General features: G+C 41.1%; 1 protein-coding gene across 1 annotated transcript; it reads right to left on the reverse strand.

Annotated features, from left to right (window-relative positions):
* Window positions 1-8,655: 8,655 nt before the first annotated feature.
* GPR143 (G protein-coupled receptor 143) lies at window positions 8,656-23,951 on the reverse strand. Its single transcript, XM_010209550.2, has 8 exons — window positions 23,647-23,951; window positions 21,919-22,028; window positions 19,078-19,172; window positions 17,724-17,816; window positions 17,119-17,228; window positions 13,357-13,465; window positions 10,662-10,779; window positions 8,656-9,233 (listed from the first exon to the last, which is right to left on the reverse strand). Exons 1-8 carry the CDS (start codon window positions 23,888-23,890, stop codon window positions 8,934-8,936), a joined length of 1,179 nt encoding a protein of 392 aa, XP_010207852.1. The 5' UTR covers window positions 23,891-23,951; the 3' UTR covers window positions 8,656-8,933.
* Window positions 23,952-24,620: the final 669 nt, after the last annotated feature.

Consider the following 24,620-nt stretch of genomic DNA (forward strand, 5'->3'; position numbering starts at 1 on the left):
CACACCAACACCCTCATCTGTTGCTTGAGCTGAACCTATTCCAGTAGGAACTGAAACCACAGCAGGACCTCTAGCAGAAATGAAAAAAAAAGGTTTGGTTTTTTTTTTTTGTTTTACATATTACCACTTGGTCACTCCTCTCCACATTCTGCACCACAAAAAAGTTGGTGCTTATTCCTCCTTCAATGAAAAGATGAGCTATTTATCTCCCAAAATGAAATTAAGAGAATGAAGAACACTTTGATTTCTGCTCTATTATTTTGACCTAATTCATTAATACTGTTCTTGCTATGCCCTAGATGTCTTGGGCTGGGGAAGATATTATTGCCCAGCAAAATCTGGGTATCTGGATTCTTTTCTAAGATTAACTTTCTCTTTGGACAAACATCTGCCAAGCAAACATCCTAGAGTAGCCTCCTGGGAGGCCATATAATAGATTATCGCTTGAGTTGGTTGAAATAAAACAAAACCAACAAAACACCCAAACTGGCATTGGAAAATGGCCCAGAAAAAAAAAAATTATGTGAAGAAAAAGCTATGGCAATTTAACGAGAAAATGTTGATGCAATTTTAGATGGCGCTTTTGAAGGATATTTGGGGGTTGTAGTGAATCACATGTTGAAATTTTATTTCAATGAAAATTTAGGTTATTGTAAACAGAATATTTATTATTTCAGTAGTATCTTCTGGGGAGCTTATTTTTAACAAAAGGCATTAACATTTTGTGGGAGAATCTCAAAAAAAACTAAGTAAATAATAATTTATAGTTTATAATTTATAATTTACCTATCATCAGAAACTATGAAGTTAAAACCTGAGGAGTATTTGTATGTTTGTGTTCCTATGTGTGTGTGCACTGACAAACAGGCTGCTTGTTTATTCATGCTTGAATATGTCTCAGTTTTTTTCACAAGTGTCTGCAGGATCAGGACAAGTGACAACCCATGATTTCATAAGTTATCATCAGAATCTCACCTGGCATAAAATGAATCCATCAGCTGGGTATCAACAGTGTGATATCTTCATAAAATAACCTTAAACAATACATATCCTTATTGTCTCTCAGTAAAGTACCAATAAAATTGATACTTGAAACAGGTGCCATGGAAAAAAAAAAAAAACATATTCTTGTAAAGATTTTACAGCCACGTAGCCAACAGGCTAATAGACATTGATGTTGGGGGCAGGCAGCGCCCAGACCATCCCTTGCAGACCTGAGCACAGTGCTGCAGCATTCTGGGCTCCCCTGTAAAAATAAATGCTGCCAATCTGAAGCAAGGGATCTCCTACCATGGGGGATATAAACTTGGCATTACTTGCATTTATCCCTTCTTTTTGGTCCCAGAATTAATTTTATGCTCATGATGTATGCGCTCGAAGAGGCAGGAGCAGGACTGATGTGATGGCAGCAGGACCATGGGCACTTGGGTGTCCTATCACCCCACTACCTCCAGGAGGATAAATGTATCTAGGAGAGACAAATCTCAGAGCCTTGTGGCTGCCTTTGTATCCTCAGCTCACTCGCTTGTGCCTTTCACATGTTTCTTAGATACACAGCACCACTGAAGCCATAGAGCTCGGTAAGCATGAGACCCCAGCAAACAAAGGAGCAGCCTTTATTATGTTTAAAGATATTTATTAAAAAGCCTTTTGTCTTTAGCAAAATTATTATGTTAATGTAGACATGATTTTCTTTCCTTTAAATTCAATCATATTGAAGGAATCTGGGAATACCAGCTTTCAGGCTATAAAATCCCTGGAAATTGAGGAAAAAGCCTTGTTATCCGGCCTCTGCCGTGTTTTTCTGGGTGTAATTGCATTCCTAGGGGACAGCTGACTGCCTGACAGCTCGGTAGCAGAGCTGGGTTGTTACCCAGAGCACTTAGCAGGGCTGGGGGAATGCCTCTGATCCTTGGCAAGTCCTGTCTTGTGCCTTGAGGAAAGGGCTAATGAGAAGAATGCTGCAGTCTCTATCACATGGAGGCGCATGACTGAGGGCAGGGTGGCCATTTTATTGCTACATAAAATGTGGTGCTCAATGGAGTGGTTTGGCCTAAAGGGGAGAGTTGTGTTGTTGATTTTTTTCCTTCTTTCTTTTTTTTTTCTTTTCCTCAAGGAAATTCACTCAAGGTCTTCTGTAGAAAGGAAAACAGGAGCAGTTGTTATCATGTGACTGCAGCTGCAATGAATGGCTGCCAGTGTTTTCATGCTGTCCTGAGCTTTTAGTGCCCTCTGAAGGGGGAGGATGCTGCAAGGACCAACCCAGCCAGCACAGCTGGTTGCCTACATTGTAGAAACTGTGCCCCCCCCCCCCACCATGGCATTGTTTTAAACTCATGTCTTCAAAACGTACCTTTTTAAAATAAACATGATAAAAGAAGTCATGGTTGGTTTTACAGATTTTCAAGACTTTTCAGGGGGCTTACAGATGCATAAGTGGATGGGCACCTCTTTGGAGGCAGCTTGAGAGTAAGAATTCAAGGCCTCCATTCACCCACTACATCTCTCTTGGCTATGCTGAGTGAAAGTGTTAAGCAGCTTATGGGAGGCAGAGGAAAGATGGTGGAGAGGTCTGAAAGGCTCCTTGTCACTCCAAAATGAGATGAACTCCATGAAGCAAGAGATGAAGAGGCAGCACAAAGTCTTCCTATCACTCTCATTACTAGGTGATTTTCACGATGCCAGCGTGCTCTCTCTCCACACCTTCAGACTGCTGGGGATGGGAATGCAGTACCACTGCTCATGAACCCTGGCAAAGTAACAAGGCCTGATGAAAAAAAATGCAATAAGAGCCCCCTTATGGTGTTACAAAGTGGGATCTTGAAAGCTCTATAGACCTTGTTTTAACTGTAGATCTTCTTAGTTATACACTGGTGATAAAGAGCCCTATTATACATCTACATCTTTTCCAGTGGATGTCTTCGGGAATTTCATGGCTGTCTTCCTACTGCATTCAGACAACACAAATTACTTGGTGAGCTTTTGTGGCATGGTAACGTTTTTGTTTTCTCCCCAAGTGACTATTATTGTTTCTTAAATTATTTCTTAACTGTGATATTTTTACATAGATATTGGGGTTTTTTACCTTTGATTGAGCAAAGAATATCCGGTTTCTTATATTCAAATGTCACAGGGCAAATTTACCTGTTTTAAGTTTTTATGCCTATTAATATCATACTGTACTCATATTTGTAAATATAAATGACAGGATGATTTTCATTCAGAGTCCTTACAGAGAGACACACTAACATTCACAGCTGTTAGAAATGAGAGTTTCTAACCACAGCAAACATCTCCAACTGGAATTCCCTTCCTTTCTGGAGATAAGAGCCATCATGTGACACAGAGCAAAACTACCTCTTCTCTAATTTTCCTGAGTGAACTCTGTCTCCAGATCCCTCAAAAGGCCCAGACTAGAAAATGCTCGGAGCATGCTCCCAGCTCAGAAATAATAATATAAGCTTCTTTAACAGCCATTACTTTGTGCCAAACAGCTGACCAAAAGACGTAAGGGGGTAAGGGTGAGAGCCAAGATCACAGGATGCTTTGAATTACAGACTGGTTGAGGTGAGAAGGGATCTCTTGATGTCACTTGGTCAAAATCTCTGCTCCAAGGGGACCACCTGTAGCTGGTTGCCCAGGATCGTGACGTTACTTTCCCTGAACCCTGAATATGCAGCTTCTCGGTTGTGCACAGCCAAACTCCATCTCTGACTCCATGGATTGGATTTACATTAGTCTAATCTGCCAGGTGCATTATAGCTTTCTCTAAAACTAAGGGCATAATAGTCATTGGGCATAAAAAACCCTGCCATAATGCAGATAAAGAACACATTCTTTTTCCTAGTAGTTCTTAACACAGTATGTTGCATTCTCATCTCTCATTCTGCTTGTAAATGTTGTTTGAAAGAAATAAATGACATAAATGTTGTCTCAGTCACACAGTCCCATAGAAGCAGCTACAGCTAACGACATGTTATAGTCAAGTCTATGTCATTACAAGAGATCATATAAACTAATGCTCCAATAAATACAAGGCCTGAACCTGCCTTATCCCATACTAGCTGGTTAAAACACACAAGATGTATGAGGCCTTATTTTTTCTTTTCAACTGATCACAAAATAATCACTCCCACGAAATGCAGAGAAGCTTAGGCTAATTTCTAGGGCTACAAAAACTCCCTAAGCCTGCAAGATGTTCAGATTGAGATTCAGAGCTAAGCTTTCTACCTCTGAGACATAAGGGTTTCTGTATTAATTATGAACATGGGATTTTCTAGGTGTGGATGCCATGTTCGGGTCTCACCAGCATTTCCTTCGCATTGCGTTTGAGCCAGCTCACAGTGTGACCCTGTTGGCTGCTGTGGGCGGGCTCCAGCAAGGTCACCTGTCCCTTCGGCCTTTCAACCCTTACTCTAACAGTAGCATCAACAGCAAAATGCCTTCTCAGGGATTTCAATTACACAGCACACACTGGTTCTTTCTGCAGATTGAGCCGTGCAAGTTCACCTCCCAGCAAGCTCTGACTGTGCCACAGATTTAAACATACCGAGCAGGTGCAAGGGTGGCCTAGCAGTAAGCACATTCTAAACTGTGGGGCTGTCAAGGGTCTAAGAATCACTACAGTGGTTCTCTTTCTAGGTATGGTGTCTAATTTCTTTTCTAAGAGTCTTGCAATCTTTTGTAAAATGGGAGCACGGAGAAGCTGGAGAAAGCTAGAAAGACACTATTCTTGTCAACTGTGGGAAAGAAAATGCTTTAGTTTGCCTTGTTTTGGGTTTTAACTCAAATGCTGCCATCACTCAGTGAATTTTCTGAGCCTTTTGAAAACTTTACCTACAAATACCTACACAGAGTTTAGCTATCTGAATGTTTGTTTGCTGAGAGAAGTGCAGTGGGAAACCCAACTTTCCATACAGCTCACAGCGTATCCTAGGGAATATAAACTGCCTTGGAAAACAGAATCAAATGCATCCCTGTATTTGACCATGTTTTCTATTTTTCTTTAAGTAAGACTGCATCAACTTCTTTAGCTACGAGCTTCAATGTCCACACAGATGCATGTCAGCTCTGTAAAGGATGAGTGACCCAGACATCACCTGACCTGTCTTAAAAATTACATTGGCTACCACGTGATTTAGTGACTTCCATCTGGGATTATTGTAAACTTGAGGGATCTGTGAAAATTAAGAAAATTTTAGATCATCAAATAGCTTTTCATCACGAATATACAAGGACAATTTCTGAATCGTAAGTCAGTCAAGCCTAATTATAGAGGGGATGAGAGAAGGGGGCAGGAAGCATATGCAGCATTTCACTTTCTAGCATCCTTCATGTATTTGATGTACAAGACCAAAGGAAAGGCTTAATGAGAGGTGTAGTTAGGATTTTGGTATTCAGACATATGGTGAGCCTCATAAACGCAGAGCTCTGGTATGCAAGAAGTCTGCCCATTCAAGTAGTTTATTGTTTTACTTGTTTTACTGAGTGCTCATGTTTCAGCTTTGCAACTAGCCTGAACATCTGGCCAAATAAAATAGTAATAAATGTGTGAGGCTGTCAGGTCAAATACAGTTCCATACCTCCTCTTTCACCAACAGAGAACAGATAGGAGCATTTAAGAAAATATTAGAGGATACAAGAAGATGCTTTTCCTCTAATTTTTCAGTTTATCTTTGAAGGCTTGAAGTTTTAGTAAATACGGAGAACACTTACTGTGTATGGTTGGATTTGATAAGCTGTCTGGGAGGAGAGGAGGGTGTTATATAGAGGCAATTCTGCTGCACTGCCCTGTGTGCGGATACCCTTTTTATGAGATTCCACTACAGCAATTTTGTTTCAGCGCATACATTCAACTACTTTTTAAAATTTACTTCTTTTGTCCTTTCAGTAAATTCAGAAAGCTTTTGTTGTGCTCTAATGTGCTCAAAATACAAGAAGCTAAAATTGACAAATGCCGTACTCTCAAAACAGCACCTTAGCTACATATGTTTCATTAGACAATAACTGATCTCATTCCCTATTATCCTCTATGGCACACCTTGCCGTCCCAGAGAAGCAGCTGCATTCCTGCTCGTGAACTGAAGAACTGCGTGACTGTGGCAGACGCCTCCTCCTGCAGACAGTGTTAAGATGAAGGCCATAGACTCTGACTGCTTCTGTGGACTTCGGTATCGACAAGATCTCTCTCTTATTGACCCAAGTGACTTTTGAAATGCACCTTAGAAAACAAACATTCAGGCCAGAATCTGGCACTTCTCATGTTCATATAGCATGCTCCTAAAAATAGACATATTTGAAGGCATTGTGAGCTGGAAATCCAGATGCTGGGATTAACATACTGTGATGATTATGTAAATACAAATGGTCACTGAAATGAAAACTAGGATGTTTTTCTACATGCTGATAAGCATGAGGGTCCTCTTAGCAGAGAGTAGATGGCGCACTCAAGAAGGCAGTGTTTAGGTTACTGTTACAGTTATTCTGTCCAGGACATGGATGTCTGTAGTGTGTCCTTGCTGATTGTGTGCCTTGGGGCACACAGTTTCCCCCAAAATGAAGGCAGCTGCAGCACTCTGGGGCTGCCCGCTGAGGTGCAGGCAGCAAGCACAGGCATTGGGGGCAGCTGGGGGTTGCACCTCAGAAGCACACTCCTGATGGGAAGAAATGAGCACCCTCTGCAACTGCTGGAGAAGGCAATGATTTGCTGGAACTGTTGGAGAGACAGAACAAGGTCTGCGTGAAATGAAATCAAATGTGGTCATGCTTACACATGAACAGAACCAACTATCACCCCATTGTAAGCTATGGAGGAATGCCCTCGCGTGCATCCACCAGAGGCTGGGAACAGCAGATAAGGAAACTCTGCTCACATCTCCCGGAAGACTGTCCCAGAGCACGGGTGCTCCAGCGCCAGCAGCCACCTTGCACTGCTAAGGGATTATTTACAGCCTCGGGAGAAGTTGGGTCTGTCCCTGTCCCACATGTGCCCTGGAGCAACCAAGGGCAGGAAGGATTAGTTATTCACTCCTCTCATAGGGCCTCTTGCAACAGCCTGTCACCTCCCAAGACCTTTTGCGCCATGTGATTATTCCTGTGAAGCCAGAGCCTGTTTATTCGGTTTTAGAGGCTTGGTCCACACCCTAGGATCTGAACGTTTGTGTCTTGCATCGAAAATGTGGCCTCGGTTTCAAAAGGATCAATACAATCTGCTCTGCAATCCCTACTCTCTCTCTTCAGACTTAGCTGGGAAAAAAATGACTGCGATGAAAAGAAAGGATCTGGTAATCTTCCAGTATTTGCTGACAACTAGAACAACAATATAAAGCCATAAAACCACAACGGTTTCTAAAGGGCACAGTGTAAAGATTTGCTTTGTAATGATCTGCTTAAATAATTATCCGATGATCACCTTTGTATCAAATGATTAGTTCAAGAGGGTGATTTATTTTAAATAGTAAATTGATATTTTTCTGTCTAGTTTCTGCTGATCCCACATCTCTCACCATCTTGGGACTCGAATAACACAGCAGCTTAAGCTTCAAGTTATTATGGCACTAACCTTTCAGTTGTCTCTAACAATGTTTGGGTGTTTGTTTGTTTGGTTTTTTTTTACAACAGCTAAGACTGAGCTGGGTCGGAAAAGAAAGATTTGGATACACAGTGAAGTTATCAGTCAAAGTGGATGTGAAGAGGGTCTGAAAAAATAGGTTTTGTTTTATGCCTGTCCCCAGTCAGATGCTGAAGGAAGGGAGGGAGGTTACATGGGCTTAAGGGGTTTCTACCAAGTCATCTCTCAAACTACTGTAAAAAGCTTCAAACTGCAGTGAAGAGCTTCCAGCACAACCAGACTTAAATCACACTACTTCTGCTTTTGACTGGGGCAGACACAGTCGTCATTTTTTTCTTAACTTTCAATCAGTCCAGGGAATTGTTTGGATATGATATAGGTATGATATATTTCTATGGCATAGGTACTTAGAGCACTGCACGGAACAGGTGTGTATGTGGGAAGATAAGGAGAATGGATTTAATCTTTCTTCAGCAGATGAAGACATAAAATAGAGGACAGCACAGAGAAAGGACTTTGTTTTTTGATGAGCACTCAGATCATCTAAGTGTTTTTTACAAATGCTTTCTTTATGCACACATCCTTAACAGTGATAAACCTGTTAGACAGGTACATACAAGTACATACAAGGATCAAACAGAATTCATAGTAAAACTTAATTTGAAGCATTTCTTTCACTTGAAGCAGGAGTGAGCTGGGACCATTATTCTGACATGTTTATGGAGCCTAGGTTGAGTTTGTTTTTTTAAAAAGACTTTCAGCTCCCTAGATAAAACCAAACTGAAAAAAATCATATAAACAAGTTGAAAGAAGACTATATCCGTGAGATTCTACACAAACAGGAAATCTTTGTGCTTATGTCAAAGTTTACTGTCCATAATGTTTTACCAGAGTGTCAAGACTGAAAATAATGTCTCACAAATCCTAGAGCTGTAATTGTCAGTGAGGAATTTTATGCTGAGCGAGGCAAGCAAGGCAGCGCATTTAAAAACTCAACATATTAATAGTCCATTTATTCAAACAGAAGACTCTCTACTACATGTAAGTTACAAGACAGATTAAAATGAGATGAATGAAAATTAATCATAAGTAAAACAGATCTTTGCAGAGATACACTCCTGGTGAAAAAAGCATCAGACCTTGATACCTGTCAACACATGTTCTATAAGCGAAAGGAAGACACAAACCATAGTATGTCTCCGTCTCACATACTCCCTCTCACACACATGCACACAAGTGACAGGAAATGATATCAAGCCATTGGGCACAAACCTAATTCCAGAGTACACAACTGTTCACATGGTGAAGTGGTTTTATGAGTCTTGACAAAACCAGAAATGGGATCCAGTTCTATACCTATAAACTACCAGCCCTGGTAGATAGGAGAGCTCCTGGTTATAATGTCATCCCCACTAGTGTTACCTTCAGACAACATGCTTATAGCCTCATCGGTCTGCTGGCTGTCAGTGGTCGATATCTTCTTTGAATCATGGATGCTGCTTTGGTAGTTCACTGGTGAGGGATAGGCATTGTCACCTGTAGTTGATGAGGACATTGATTCCCAGGGTATTTCTCTTTTTCGCCGTTTGAGGTCCACGCTACATCCAGTCCAGCCATAGAAAGCTAACGTGAAGAGGAAGCCTTGCATTGGATTAAGAACTCCCTAGGACAGAAAAGTGCAACAGGAGTTTCACCAGCAAGGCTCCATTTTTGATTCCAGCAAAATGCTTTGCATGCATTCACAACTTTCCTTTCACTGAAGAATAGATGTCTTTAAAGCATGCTATTTGCACCCATGCAAAAATGAAGTTGATCCCATTGCAGACACAAACAAATCAGAGAGAAATACCATGACCTGTTGTTCTAATATGCTGAGGCCATCCTGGTGAACAGTAAGCATCGAATGGTTTTCTAGCATGAATTTTAGCTAGTCAGTCCCGTGGTGTGTTTTTAACTTTCCCCACAAGCTGTAGACTCCTTTATTCACAAAAGCAAATATTGTATTTTTCACTAGAAGCCAAGTTAAATATAAGAGAATAGACACCAACACACATAGTGAAGTTTTGTAAAACAGCATAAATTGATCTGTCTGGAATTGCTGCCCAATCTTGAGCCAGTCAAAATGTCCATCAAAGTGGGATGGAACAAAAACAGGGAGAGACAATGAAAAACAAAATCATAAGTGATTTCCAAAAAAACCCACAACTGTCTGTGTACCTAGTGCCAAGTGAAAGGCTGTAGCTGTTTCCATTTTTCTCATGAGAAAAGAGCAAATTATTGTTACTGACAGTTGAAAAAATATCTCAGTTCCTAAATTTGACCTCTTGATCTCCAGGTGCGCAAGAACAAAGTCTCTGTCACATGAGTATATTCACTCTTTGTCAGAGGAGGAGGTTGTATCAAATCAGTTGCATCACTTCACCCCTCAATACAAAACTGCTCAAGGACTTAACTACACAAAGCATGCTCTTACAGGTATTTAACAGTTCCAAAATAAACTATCTTGGAAAAGGAATGTGGAATATCACTGCTGAAAAATCCCTTGTCAAATATTCCAACAGGAGAAAAGAGAGTAGGCTACAGTCGGAGGCCAGCATCTTACAGCTGCTTTTTAGTGCACTGCTTTCAAGATTTTTCATGTATTCATTACATATCATCATATAAGATGCAATTGTTCTTCATCATAAAGTGTAGTTACAAACACAGAATTACCAGAAAATGTCTACTTTATTTGGGAACCTTTAGGAACCGTGAGCTAAAAATTTGTAGGTTGTGTAATGGCAGAAGTTAGCAAGGTGAGACTAGAAATCAGTGTAGTGGCCTGTTCCAGATCTTAAAATGAGCAGCAATCACTTCCAGAGAGAATGCATACTGCAGTAAATGGGAGAAAACATTGGCCTTTGGTATATTTTTGACAAAGTTTATATGTGAAAAGCACTCCCAGTGATGACTACTTCCTCTCTCTTGCTTTCCATTAGTTTTCAGAGTGTTTATACTCCCAAAAATGATTGACCATCCATTACACAGGATGCTGTTCCACCAGTCTTATAAAAGTGATTTCTAAGACTAAGCAATGTCACGGCTGACCTACCATTATAATCCATGTGATCAGTGCAGCACTCCTGATGTTTTTCAAGGGCATTTCATTGATATCTGGCTGCATTTCGAGATAGAACAAAAGGCTCTCATTGATGATATTGGATGACCAGCTGTTGCAGGAGAAAAGAAGAACAAGACAGTAATATACACGTACATATGTATGTGTGAAATATGCTTTATCTTCAAATTATAGAAACTAGGATCACTAAGGAGAGTGAGGTTTTTTTTTAATGTTAAGTCTTAATCTTTGCTTGCTACAGAACAGTAAGTTGCAGGACAAAATTGAGATGATAAACAACGGTGATTCATAATGGGAAGATCATGCATGCTGATTTATTTTGTTTCTGTCTTAAAAGGATACTGTTCATGGATAAGCAAACCAAATATGTGCTTATGTGTTGTAAAAGGCTGCAGAAACCCCATCTGGAGTTAGAATTTCAGGGTTAGGTTACTTTCAAAATGTCCATTAAAAAAATACACAAAGCAAAACAAAAGTTGACTTTAAAATCCTTGAAAATGTCATCAAATGTTTAGAATATAGGTAATTTCTCTTTCCAAAGAAGGATAAGTATGGAACAGGTTGCCCAGAGAGGTTGTGGATGCCTTATCCTTGGAAGTATTTCAGACTAGGTTGGATGGGGCTTTGAGCAACCTGGTCTAGCAGAACGTGTCCCTGCCCATAGCAGGGGGGTTGAACTAGATGATATTTAAGGTCCCCTCCAACTCAAACTATTCCATGACTATATGACAATCAAACCTCATCCTTTGAAAGAAACTGAGGATATTCTACACTAAATAAAAGTTATAGCAAATGACTGTAACTTCCTATGACTTCTAAATAATCAGGCCAATGTTTCTTTATAGTTCTACTGCAGCTTCAGAAGGGAAACCATCAGCATCCATATCATACTTTCTAAAGTGATTCGTACATGTCCTTCCTGTGATTATATTTTTATAACTAATATAAAACCTCCTACTCTCTCCTTCCAAATCTGCAGGCATCTCTTCTACCCCATGTTGCTCCAACCTGCTGTTTTTGACTAACTCATGTTTGACTTCTGGGAAACATCCTGAAGCTTCTGAGACAGGACTGCCTCAGTCTTTCCCTACAGTAACCTTTGGGAGAGTTTTTATGCTCTCAAGTTTATGTTTTATTAGGAGAACAAAATCTGAAAATAGAGCTGTGATTACTTTTTTTTAGTAGGAAAACTCAGAATGAGACAGATTGGAAATAGACAAATATCCCCAGTGTGTCCTTGGGAATTTGGCCCTTTCTTTCATGCTTGCTCTCAGACTGGCAAGCTGGCCACTGTGCCTTAGGTTGCAATACATTTCTATGGTCCCTCTGGGCTATTTTTTTGCACAGCCCTGAAAGCCTGGCTAACTCCCTGCTCTCCACTACCTCAGCAATTTCCAGGAAGCCATGCTGCAGGATCTTTCACTTCTGTGTCTCAGCTCCTCCCCTGCTGGCTACCCCATCCTTCACACGAGAAACTTCTTTCCCAAGCCAAGTGAACCCTGTTATTTCCCAAGAAAAAAACCCAATAATTTCCCTCCAAAGCACTCCAGTATTACAGCAGCCAGGAGAAGACAAAAAGTCAGTTTTTCTCCCTGCTCAGCCTTTTAAATCAATGTAGCACACAGTAATGTACCTGTGTATAAAAAAAGTTAAGTGGTTGTAAAAGCCTGTTATGTTTGGCCAAGACATTTCACTCCTCCAAGGTCATTTCCTTCCTCCCCTTGTTGCTTGTGTTACTCACGTAGATAGTAAACATAGCAGTGACTGCTTCTTGCTAGGTCCTTGCACAGACCCTTGTATAGCAGATAACCACTTCTGGTGACTTTATTGACGTGTGAAAATTGTGAGATTGCAGTTAAAACCATTTTCTCCAAAAGCAGGCCTTATTTCAGCTCAATTTTGTTATGTGCACTCAGTATTTCCAGTTCCAGTTACCACTCCAGAATCTTTCATGCTAGATGTACCTCCTGGAGTAGAGGTGCAGAGATTTGCGGATCAGGTGTGTACCCTCTCTCTTTTCCCACTCTTCCCTTGTTCTCTCTGTCTCTTTCCTGTCCTACCCTAAAGTACTGTTTTTGTGTAGGAAGATGGAATATTAAAAACAAGATTAAATGACCAGAAACTCCACACACAATCATATGGAGATTTCTTTTCTGGCATATCACCCTGTATTTTTCAGTTGATATCCATGCTTTTTTCACACATTTGGGATCTGCAGACCACAGGAGTGTCTGCATTATATAACCATAGTCAGGGACATTAAGCCAGTCTTAGAAATGCATTTATTGTAGGTTTAAAGTGATGTGTTTGGCTCTGAGAAATTTTGAGTACAGAAAGCTGTTTATCAGCACACAGTTCTGGGGAGTTGCTGTTTCAGACAGCTTTAGTCTATGCCCAACCTTTTTCATTTGGTTTGTTTGGGGGTTTTTTTGCTATTGTTTCTCGGGATTATTGTTTCCCTGTGGTTAAACTTTTATCATTTCCTCACAGCCTTGTGATGCTACATGAGTGATTCAGCTACTTTGTGAACTAGTTTAGAACCACTTCTTCCTTAGACACCTTCCTTTCCAAGAACAAACAAATGAAGTGACACATCAGGCTCTATTCTTGTCACTGACCCTCTCCAACTGGAAAAAGACAGTTTAGAACAAAATAATACACCTCTTACCAAATAATGAATACCAGCATAATTTTGAAGAACCGCATCTGGATCTCCGTTCCTAGACGTCTTTCATTCTCTGTGTAAATCCCTTGTCTCCCTTTCAGTAACGAGGCAACTGGAAAGTAATACAATTATGTTCATTAATAGATATGTGTCTTAGTCTTAGGCACAAGGATCCAAATGATAGACATCCGCAAAGAGAGCACAAAGGAATGGATGGATATGTCTCCAGTGGCGATTCAGAAGCTACAAGGACCATCATCAAAGAATCTCACGCATAGCCTAATACTAAAGGAAAAGAAGTATATATATTATGGATTCCTAAAGTGAGTGATATCCCATTAGCTGTTTTTTCTTTTCTCAGTCCCACTGAAAATAGCAGGGGCAACATACTTTTATAACAAAAAGTAGTGCTTACAACTTCGATATAAAATGTGTCAGGTAGTGAATGTAACATATTAGAATACATTCTGTCCTATTACCTGTATCATATTTCATTTTGCGATTGCTACAGCATTGGCTACCTCTCTAAAACTTAAAGGTATATTGTCAGCAAAAATAGACAGTTACGCCACATGCTGTTCGGATATCACAGGGAATATGCATATGCACAAACACAGATATCCTCAATGATGTGTCTTTTCTCATAAAAAAGCAACACTTTATAGAAACAACTTTTTTAAAGCAACAATTGTTCCTTTGAAAAAGAGTCTTATTGAAGGATGCAGGATAGATTGGATGAAGATGGAACTGAGAATACAAGGTCATCTGCTGCTTTTTTGATATAATCCATGTATAGATAGCAAACATGAATTCAGGTACTGAAAACATCTGTCACTGGTCAAATTACAAGCAAAGAATGCATTAAATCTGTGACTTTTTGTTTTTTTTACGGTCATTTCTTCAAAGCATGGATAATAAATGACATGGGAACTTCAAGGTCTCATCTAAGTTTGTTTCCATTTGTTTCATAATCTCGGGATCAGTAGTGACAAATTTCTGATTGTATTTTATTGTTGTTTTAGCTCCAGGGCTGTCAAGAAACAAAATCAACTATAAGATCTCACCAATATTACCTTTAAAATAGAATAAATTATGTTCCAAAGTCAAGGTTGCTACCAATACTACAGTAGAGTTAAGATATACACTGCCTCAAATATTTTAAATCAAGAGTAATTTAGTAGCATAGAAACACCTTTGCCAATCTATAGTAGAGGTTTATAACAGCACAGTTTGAGTACATCATTAAGGTCCCCAGGTAGTGCAAGCAATCAGGAGCGTGGTGACCAGGAGGACAGCAACCAGGGCCTGTTGCTGCAGTTGTTGCGGGCAGGGCAAGCACGGAGGACAGGCGGGGAACAACCTGCTACCCACAGAGAGCCATAACCAGGGGGAGTGCTCCAGTCTCAAACTGACAAGATGGTGAGCACTTGCCTGTGAGCTAAAGCCAGGGCTCACAAAGAATGCCCTGCAGAAGATCAATGCATCCACCCAGACCAAGATGGATAGCAAGGATGCTTCAGTGCAAGTGGACTGCAGGAGGTGCTTAGGTACCCCTCTTGCTAAAGTAAGTATATGTGATAGGTCCCATCAGGTCCAGGAGCTGCAGCATCAGGCAAAAGAGCTGCAAGAAGTTGTTAGTAGGCTTTGAAGTATTAGAGGAGCAGAGCTGGAGATTGACAGATGGTTCCAAAAACAGGCACCAGCCTCCACTAAAAATGAAATGCTTTGTGCCCTGGTGACACAAAAAAGCAAGGCCTGACTTTGCAATCCTCTCTCCAGTGTCCCAATCAAAACCAAATTTGAAGTACTAACAATGGAGGACCTGGATGAGCAAAGTCCAAGTGGGGAAACCTCAACAACCAATCCACCACCAACTGCTCCACTGGCAATAGGCACCAAGAGACTCATCTGTCGATCAGACAAGGGTTAGTGAGAGGTGTGCTGCTTGCTGGGAGCCAAGATCTGAGATGTGGCTGAGAGGGTGCAAGCAACCTGAGAGTGCCACAGCTTGTCAGGGATGCGGGCTATTGTCCCCGCTATCTTCCATGTGGGTATAAATAATGTAATGAGTCATGACATTACCACAGTCAAGGATGATTATAAACCCTTGTGGAAGCAAGTGAAGGGTTGTGGGGCTCAAGTTATCTTCTCATTCATCCTGCCTGCCAGAGGAAAAGGGACAGTCAATAACAGAAAGTCAACTCCTGGCTTGGAGGTTGGTGCCAACGAGAAAGTTTCAGTTTTCATGACAATCAGATGTTCTTCAGACTCCAATCTGATAAGGGACATAGCTATCTTGCAAGGACACTGATATCTTTGGGAACACACTGGCCAACTTGATTAAGAAGGCTTTAAACTGAAGGCCTCATGGCCTTCAGGGTGAGAAATGGCAAAATATGTGCCATCCCATCCAACAGTGAAACAGGTCAGGGCAGGAAATGCAATGATGAGTGCTCCTCAGCCACACACCAAGATGAGAAGCAGAAGGCTAACTGCCCTGAGGGAGTGTCAAATGAGGGAGGATCCTCTTGTAACCATCCAGGGAAACCTGACTGAGTAAGCCCCTGCGTTACCTCTACACCAACGCACATAGCCTGAGGAATAAGCAGGAGGAACTAGAGATGTGGGTGAGGATGCAGGGCCGTGACCTCATTGCAATTACAGAGACATGGTAGGACAGCTCCTATGACTGGAGCACAGCCATGAATGGTTATGTGCTATTTAGGAACAACAGACAAGGGGGTGGAGTTGCTCTCTGTGTGAGAAGGAGGCTGTGTTGCCATCAATGGGATCTCGACCAGCTTGAGAGTTGAGCAGACAGGAACCTCATGAGGTTCGACAAGGACAAGTGCAGAGTCCTGCATCTGGGGAGGAACAACTCCATGCACCAGTACAGGCTGGGGGTTGAACTGCTGGAGAGCAGCTCTGCAGAGAGAGACCTGGGAGTCCTGGTTGATAATAAGGTAACCGTGAGGCAGCAATGTACCCTCATGGCCAAGAAGGCCAATGGCATCCTGGGATGCATCAAGAAGAATGTGGCCAGCAGGTTGAGGGAGCTTCTTCTCCCCCTCTACTGTGCCCCAGTGAAGCCTCATCTGGAGTCCTGTGTCCAGTTCTGGGCTTCTCAGCTCAAGAGGGACAGGGAGCTTCTGGAGAGAGTCCAGTGCAGAGCCAAGATGATCAGGGGACTGGAGCATCTTATGAGGAAAGACTGCAGAATCTGGGGCTGCTCAGCCTGCAGGAGACTGAGGGGGGACCTCATTAGTACCTACAAAGATTTGAAAAATGGATGTCAAGGGGATGTGGCAACATTTTTTTGTGTAGTGTCCAGTGCTAGGACTAGGGGTTACAGGCACAAGCTGGAATGCTAAAAGTTCCACTTAAATTAAGGAGAAGCCACCTTATTGTAAGGGTGACAGAGCCTTGTCACAGGCAGGGTGTGGAATCTCCTTCTCTGGAGGTCTTCTAAACCTACCTGGACACATTCCTGTGTGATCTGCTCTAGGTGAACCTGCTTGAGAAAGGGGGTTCATTCCAACCCCTACCATTCTGTGATTCTGTGATCATCAAAATGTGACTTTAGGGCAAATTTCCCATCAAGATGGTATTTTCATTTCAGTAGGCAACTTCCTGCCACCATTTCCTGTATCTTTATGATGTGATGAGAAGCTGTCCTACATCACTGAATACACAGACATGGCTCTTTACAGTATTGTTATGTTGCTAAATAACACTCACCGATTGATGTTGGCCATTAAAACATACCTGCTGATACTGTCCTCCTAAACAGGATTGGGTTGACCACCAGCACTAGCAGGAGCGGAGCATAGGTTGTGACGTAATGTGGGATTGCATGCTCCAAGCCATTTTCACAGCTAAGAAGAAATCATTAACAGCTTATGCTTTTTTTTTTTTTTAATTATTCTCATAGCTGAAAGCTGTGGATATTCTATGTCACCTTTAACTTAAAAATATAAAAGGAATGAAGCAACAAGATGCTAAACTTTTAAGTAACAGACCTTCACCACCAGTTCATATGGAACCTAAAAGTGATTTTTAACATGCAGTGTCTGTGCATTTTTCTCAAATTCAAGGAACAAATACAAAGCTAAAATCAGACATAGCAGAAGCTATGCATAGCCCTGCAGCATTGCCCAAGTGCCTGTATTGCCTGGCACATTTCTTCAGACTCCCCTGAAACCCAGGCAGGTGTTTCTCACTCACTGAACACTCACTGACTCAGTGGGACATGCTTGTCAAAGATGAATAATGCCCAACATCTGGACGTCTGTGTCTAAAGCTGACCAACAGACATTCCAGTGACCAGAGAATGCTGTGATTTCATAGTGTGTCCCCAGAGCCCTGCTTACCTGGAGAGAGAAGGGTAGTAAAGCAGTGCGATTCCCTCCACACAGAGCATCACTGCAAGGCCCCACGTCATCATGTGGTACAGCACAATTGTACTGCAGGTACCAAACAGGACAGGTAAAGTTAAAGATACCAAACCTTACACTTTCCACATTGCAACATAAAAATATGACCCTTAATGAAACAGCTTTACAGATATGAAATGGTGCAGAACAACACTGGTAATAAGTTAAACTAAGGGAAGTAGCGGGAGCCCTTCAGAAAAAAAAAAAAGATGAGCCAAAGCAGTTGTTCAGGCTTGCACATAGAAGTCCTATGTCCTCCAACCTGTAGGGTGGAAAGCCTTTCCCTTATTCCCAAGTCTCCAGAAGGAATCCCTGCATCCTTCATTTCTCCTGTAAAGAGTAAATTAGGGGATTAAAACTTAAGAATTAAGCCAAATGGTCAAATTACACTTTTCTGTAATTTGCAGAGAATTATGTTTAGTTTTCAGAGTTGGATATTGCTCACATTTTAAGGAGATTTAAATCTCTATTTGTAGGAATTCGCTCATTGTTTACCCTGGTATCAGATTCAAGCCCAAATACACATTACTTTTTTGATTATCAGGGATGGAGGAAAGAGGCAGGTCTCAGTTGTTTCAGACTAGAGCTGTGGGACTTCACAAAACATGAACCATGTCTCTAGTACTTGATTGTTCAGTATCACCTGAGAACACAGTCCATGTTTAGCAGTAGTGACTGAAGGTCATTTTGTCTTTCTACCAACCAACTTAGAAACACCTTACATTTTCTGTTTGGCATTAAAGTGTGGTACTTTCCAAAGGGTTTAAATTCTTCTGTTACAAGCATTGCAGAAAAAATCTGTAGTAAATACATATCATTCTTCTTTAAAACTTTACAAATGTGATCAGAAGTGTAATAATGAGAACACTGAGAAGTGGATAAAATAGAAAATCTGAGGAAAAAAAAATCAAGAATGAAGTATATGAAATTCCACACTTCCTCTCTCCCATTTTTTATTTTCAGTATAACACTTCTTTTTGCCACAAGAATCAATTTCAGGTGAGGAGTAAGGAGAAAAATAGTTATCTAAAGTTTGCAGAGCCTGATCTGCTCTGTATTTTTCCAAAAGCTAGATGAATTCAGTTACATTTAAATTCCAATCAGACATAAACAAATCAATATCTGAGCGTATCCTGGCAACTTCAGCACTTAGCACACCACACACCCATGTCATTACCTAGTATGAACATTGGATGTTTTTACAATCTTCACTCACACACTGAGCTGCTGACAAACATGGACATATAGTGTTGGAAGGAAAATAACAAATTCAGGGCTTTAACTCTGGTACCTCAGTCCCGCCGATCTTCTTACCACCAAGTAAGAATCTACAGCATAGCAAAACAACCACCAGAAGCCAGCACTGTATAATAGCTGGATCCACATCTGCAGGGGGAAAAAAAGGCTAAATGTCACAGCGGTTTCTCAAGTACCACTGGGTATGGGGAAAAGGCTCAGACCTTCAGCCTGGTTGTTTTTTCTTTAAATGTGTGTAATCTCCAGCTGAGATTGCAAAGCATGAAATTTGCCTTGAAATTGCCTCTCCAGTCTTAACCCTCAATGTTGTCAGTGAAGCCCAAAGAAATTTATGGTGAGTACGTTTTAATCTTAGGTTAAAGTTTTATTAATTTCTGAGTAGCTGAGGCATGAGTATCTGATGTCAGGCATGTGAAGGGCATTTTCTCCATGCACAAGAACCCAATTCAGAGAAGGGTTTTTAAGAAAAAAAGATCATTGAAAAAAAGTATCACTCACTCTCTGGAAAAATTATCCATACTGAGGCCATAATGGTTTCTTCAATAAAAATCCAAAGGAAACAGCTTCTAATCAAGTTAAATTCCACAGCGTTCCTGAGCTGACCCTATGCATTTTTCTCATGAGCCTGTATAAGATAAGCAACCCTTCTTTGCCACTGTTTATAAGTTCTAAATTTCTTCCCCATAGGAGCTGGCTCTTCGTAATTGTCTGAAACTATTTTAATGTTCAGATTGCCTTCCCTTTGAGCCCTCTTTCAGTTATCTTAGTATCCTTTATCACACTCCATAGTAGTATCATTTTACAGCTGGAAACCAACTTGTTGGTAGGACAAACGTCACTGAATAGAGATCTACCACTCCTTCCTCCAAAAGGCAAATCAAGCTGGGAAATACTTCCTTTCACTATGGATATAGACCCTGCCTCTAGTTATTTGAAGCATGAATTATTCAGTACTTAATTCAAACACCGTGGCGTTTTCCTAATGCACAGGGGCCAAAAAATAAATTTCTAGTCATCCTTCTATTGTTCTTTACCCATAGCACTCAGCATTTAATAGCATCTGCACTTTTACATATTTGCTGCAGTTGAGAAATGCACAATTTACTATACATATACAGAATAAAATCAGCTGCGGGGTCTTTCCACCCAGAAAATCCAACACAGAAAAGAATGTCTCCAAAACTAATACAATTCAGATGCACTTAAAACCAAAATCTTCATAAACTATCTCCCAGTTTTTAGGAAAATAATACATATTGCTACAGCACCTGAGAGGGCACCCCTCTGCAAACCAGGGAGTGTTATTCAAAGGAGATGCCTAAAGGCCTCACTGTTTGGAGTCTGCATTGGCTTGTGGTTAAGTAAAATGTAACAATAGCACTAAAAGAAAAATAGAATAAGAAACATTCTATTACCTGACACTAGAATATGTTAGGGGAAGTGAGTGAAAGCAGGGTTGTATTTCATTCCAATATAATTAAACCTAAATTTAGCAAGTGACTCAAATTCCAGCACTTTGCTGGAGCCCAAGAAAGAGAAAACAAAAAATTGTGGTAGACTGCTGTGCTGCTCACTATCTAACCTGAAATCTAAATGAAAAACTGTGTGTGTGAGTGTGTGTGAGAGATTTAAGACATAGGGAAACATGGTTTTGAATCGGCCATTCTTGCTACAAGATATTGATGTTGCTGGTTTCCTCTTCATCAAAGGAAAAAAAAACCTCCAAATTTGCATCTAATAAGCAAAACTTAAACATGTATGCTGGAATTGAGTATTAATTGATAGAGACCTGCAAGTTATATTTGTTTCTATGGCACAACACTACCATGTCTGAAGTTGTCATTTTATAGGCATTAAAAAGTACAGTGAGTTCTATTTCGTACATATTGTGTTATTTAAAAATACTGGAGATGAATAATCCTCTTCTATATTGTAAGCTTTGAATTGTAAAGCTAATACTGTTAATGCTTATGCAAGAATTCGGAGGAACCCTACATTCCTATTGAACTTGGTTAAAGTGTTGGTCTGTCTCATTTGTCATTCTCTGTGTTTTGGTAAAGAATGTGGCCTGTGTTCTTGAATGGTAAACTCAAATGATACATCTCAAATGGTACTGTGATTATAATACTTGAAACAGAGTTTTAACGTGCACTTTTGGAGTGCATTTACGTTTTCTTATTCCTGTGTTTTAATCCAGAAGATACTTAATTAAACTGGGACAGATGCAGTCATTGAACACTCACGGAAGCAGCAATCTGAGCTGTAATCCTACAAGGCAAGGACAGACCTTCTGCCAGCAGCTTTGTGTCTGGGTATATTTATGGTGCAGTCACTCTGTGTATGAACACTGCAAAGGATAATTTGAGCTACTCAAGCTGCTGGCTTCAGTCGCTCCCCACTGCCACCGCTCAGGCTGTCATTTCTGCTGGAGAAAGTCGGTAGATACCTTCGTGCCATAAGTGCGATGGAGGCACTAGGGCACTTGCAATGCTGTGCCAGCACAAACAAAACTGGTGGCTTCACAGTCCATCGGGGCTGTACCCTTATGCCTTCATATCCCTGGTTTGGGTACAGGTGTGCCCTCCATTATCCCAGCACTCCTGTGACAAGTACTACAAAACACTTGGGACTCATCCTGCCCGGAGTCCTCATGTGCACCGCATGGCACCAAGCACCCTGCCCACCCTGATCCAGGATTTTTGGAAGGATGCATGAATGCACTTGTTGGGGTGTGGTAGAGCCTGAAACCATTGTATCCAGGCTCTGACTCACCATCGAATTTCCTCTCAGAAACAGTGGTTTGCCTTTCAGACTCCCCACGTGGAGGGACTGTCAACAGGGAGCAGGAAGAAGGGGAGAAAATCTCTGTACCTACCGCACTCCCCACACAGAAAGCAGACGGCCACACATCAGTCCCATTCACCACAGAAATGTTAGCTATGAAGCCTGGGAAGCCTAGCCATACACTTGACCTGAAGATTATACCTAAAGAAAAGAAAAGAAAAAGACATTAATGTGTTGATCTGCTGGTGTGATATGAGTCACATGCTGCTCCTGGGCCACATATTTCACATCGCAGCCCAGATTTTGTGCGTCCAGGAAGGGCTACAGAGGAACACAGCAGGAACTATTTAAATGTCAGTGTAATCGCTCAGGGAAATTAGCCTCAAGAATCTGAAGCTGCTGGGACTTGAAGTGTTATGTAGATTAAAAGCTCACTGTTGTTCACTTCCCTGAAATAAATTGGGTAGCATTTAACAGAATAACATAAACCAGTAACTACTTACAATTTTACAGGCTTATGTTCATATGCTAATGATCATTTCTCTGTAATCCCTCATTGCAGAAAAATGCTATTTCTCACTTTTTGCTGTCTTCATTTTTGCAAGCAGTTCTTTTCCTCTCTCCCACAGGACTGAACAAAGTAGGGTTTTGAAATTAGATGAGAAAAATTCCCATTTTTTAAAATGAACTCACAGTTTGTTAGTGAGATTTTCTGAGTTGGTTTGAAATAAGCATTAAAGCACCCACGTATAGAAGGTCAAAATCACCAGCTTTCGCACCGAGAGAGAATGATCCCCATGCCAAATTAAGTATAATTCAAAGACAATGATGGATAAATAGTTTTGAGTTTGCTGGTGAAAGGGGAAAAAAAATAATGACTTCACCTGACTAAAAGGACCCTTTCCATTATCTTTCTTTATTTCCCCTTCTATAATTTGTTTTAACATTGGTACTTATTGTGTACCATGAGAGAACCTGGCTAGGTATGAAAGGGGATAAGGTCTGAAATCCCACTCCCTCCCCAGGCAGCAAGGGAGACTTACAGAACAGCACTACTGTTATCTATTGTGAGGGGGAAAAAAATGTTGTGGTAGAAAGACGCTCATCCTATATTTTCATAGCATGTGTCATGGTAATTTATATCTGATTTGCCAGTAAATACCAGAGACTGATGGAACAGATTTAGACACATTAGTTTCATTTTGACTCATGAGTTTTCTTTTATTCTCTGTTGTTTTATTCCTCCAGCCTATCAGCCGAGTGCCAGGCAATATGCTGTCCTTGATAAGGAAGCTTAGCTCACATTTCAAAAGCCTGTGTCCAGCATCATCTGTGTATAGCTGCAATTCAAACTTGTTTGCTGTCGATGTGATATGACCAGAGAAGTGGCTGGCACATGAACAAGAAGGCAAACTTGGTCTGAGATGATTTAAAGACATCTAAGAAATGTTTTTCAAATGTATCCCTAAGGATCTCCTGTTTGATGTCAGCTTTACTTTTAAATATGCTGCCTCATCTCCACTTTTATGTCTCACTCTGAGAACCAGCCACCGTTCTGGATTTTAATTTGCTTTAAAGCAGCGATTTTGGTGTAGATTTGTCAAGAGCTTTTACTTCTAAAACATAATTATTCAAGAAGACCTTTCTCCCTCAAAGGCTCATAATTTTCTGATCTCACTTGGCTCAAATCTGCCTGTGAATATTTACAGCATGTGTCCTCAGAAATCTCCGTTTGCTCATCAGCTTCATTTGACAATGGTGTCTCAGAGCAACAAGAGCCTGCTGTAGCAAGGGTGAGGGACATTAAGCTGGTGCTTACCTAAGCCACCAAGGATGTCACAAATGGAGATAAGGAGGAGGATGGTGGAAGAGGAGGAGGCTTTGGGCATCTTCCGTGGACTCTGTCCCTTCTTGGGCAGGAGCTGGAGGATGGTCAGCAGCAGGCTGACGGAAGCACTGCCAATGCACACTCCGCAGAAGACTTCAGGCTGGAAGTTCATCACTAGCTGTGTAGCTGCATCCCGGTTTGGGCAGCAGTAGGTTTCTAACCTGGGAGAAGCCATGAAGCATCCAGCTGGTGGAAGGGCCCCACGAGCAGAAGAAAATGCTGTTGCTGCTCCAAGGCAGCGTTCACTTTTTCTTCACTCTCCCCATTCGTCCTCGGTGGTGATAATCACGCGATTGATGGGTCATGTGCTGCTGCTGCTGCTAGAAGTAAATCCCCTAGAGCTGCCTTTCTCCACCTCTCCCAGCAAGGAGATCAGATCTGAACAAGAAAACACAGTGTAATCTGAAACATGCCCCATGCTTGCTCACAGTCATTGGCAACAGTTCACTCACATATTTCTGCTTGCAGTGTGTGACACAGGAAGACTTAAACTCATCAGAGCACTGAAGATGGTTTTATAAATAAGGATGCAAATACCGAAGGAGAAACATTACTTTTTAATTGTGTTTCCCTTTAGCCTCATCCCACACAGCACCCTTTAATTACTGCAAATTAATTAGAAAGATGAGTCCAGACACAAGCAGTCCCAGCCTTTACAGGGAGGGGCAAGGCTATAACACCGCACCCTAACTCAGTTTTAGTAATCCAACTCATTCATCTCTGTAATTAGAAACCAGATATCCTATCAACTGTAGAAAGAGATTACATTTAAGAAGACAATATTAACCTCATCATATTCAAAACAAAAACACACACAAAAAGACTTTTCTTTAGTCTGTACTACTTGTGTTGGATCAGCTTGACATGGAAAATTCCAGGACTTTTGAATTTTCTTTTTTTTTTCT

This window comes from Colius striatus, chromosome 1, assembly GCF_028858725.1.
Source record: "Colius striatus isolate bColStr4 chromosome 1, bColStr4.1.hap1, whole genome shotgun sequence".
NCBI lineage: Eukaryota > Metazoa > Chordata > Aves > Coliiformes > Coliidae > Colius > Colius striatus.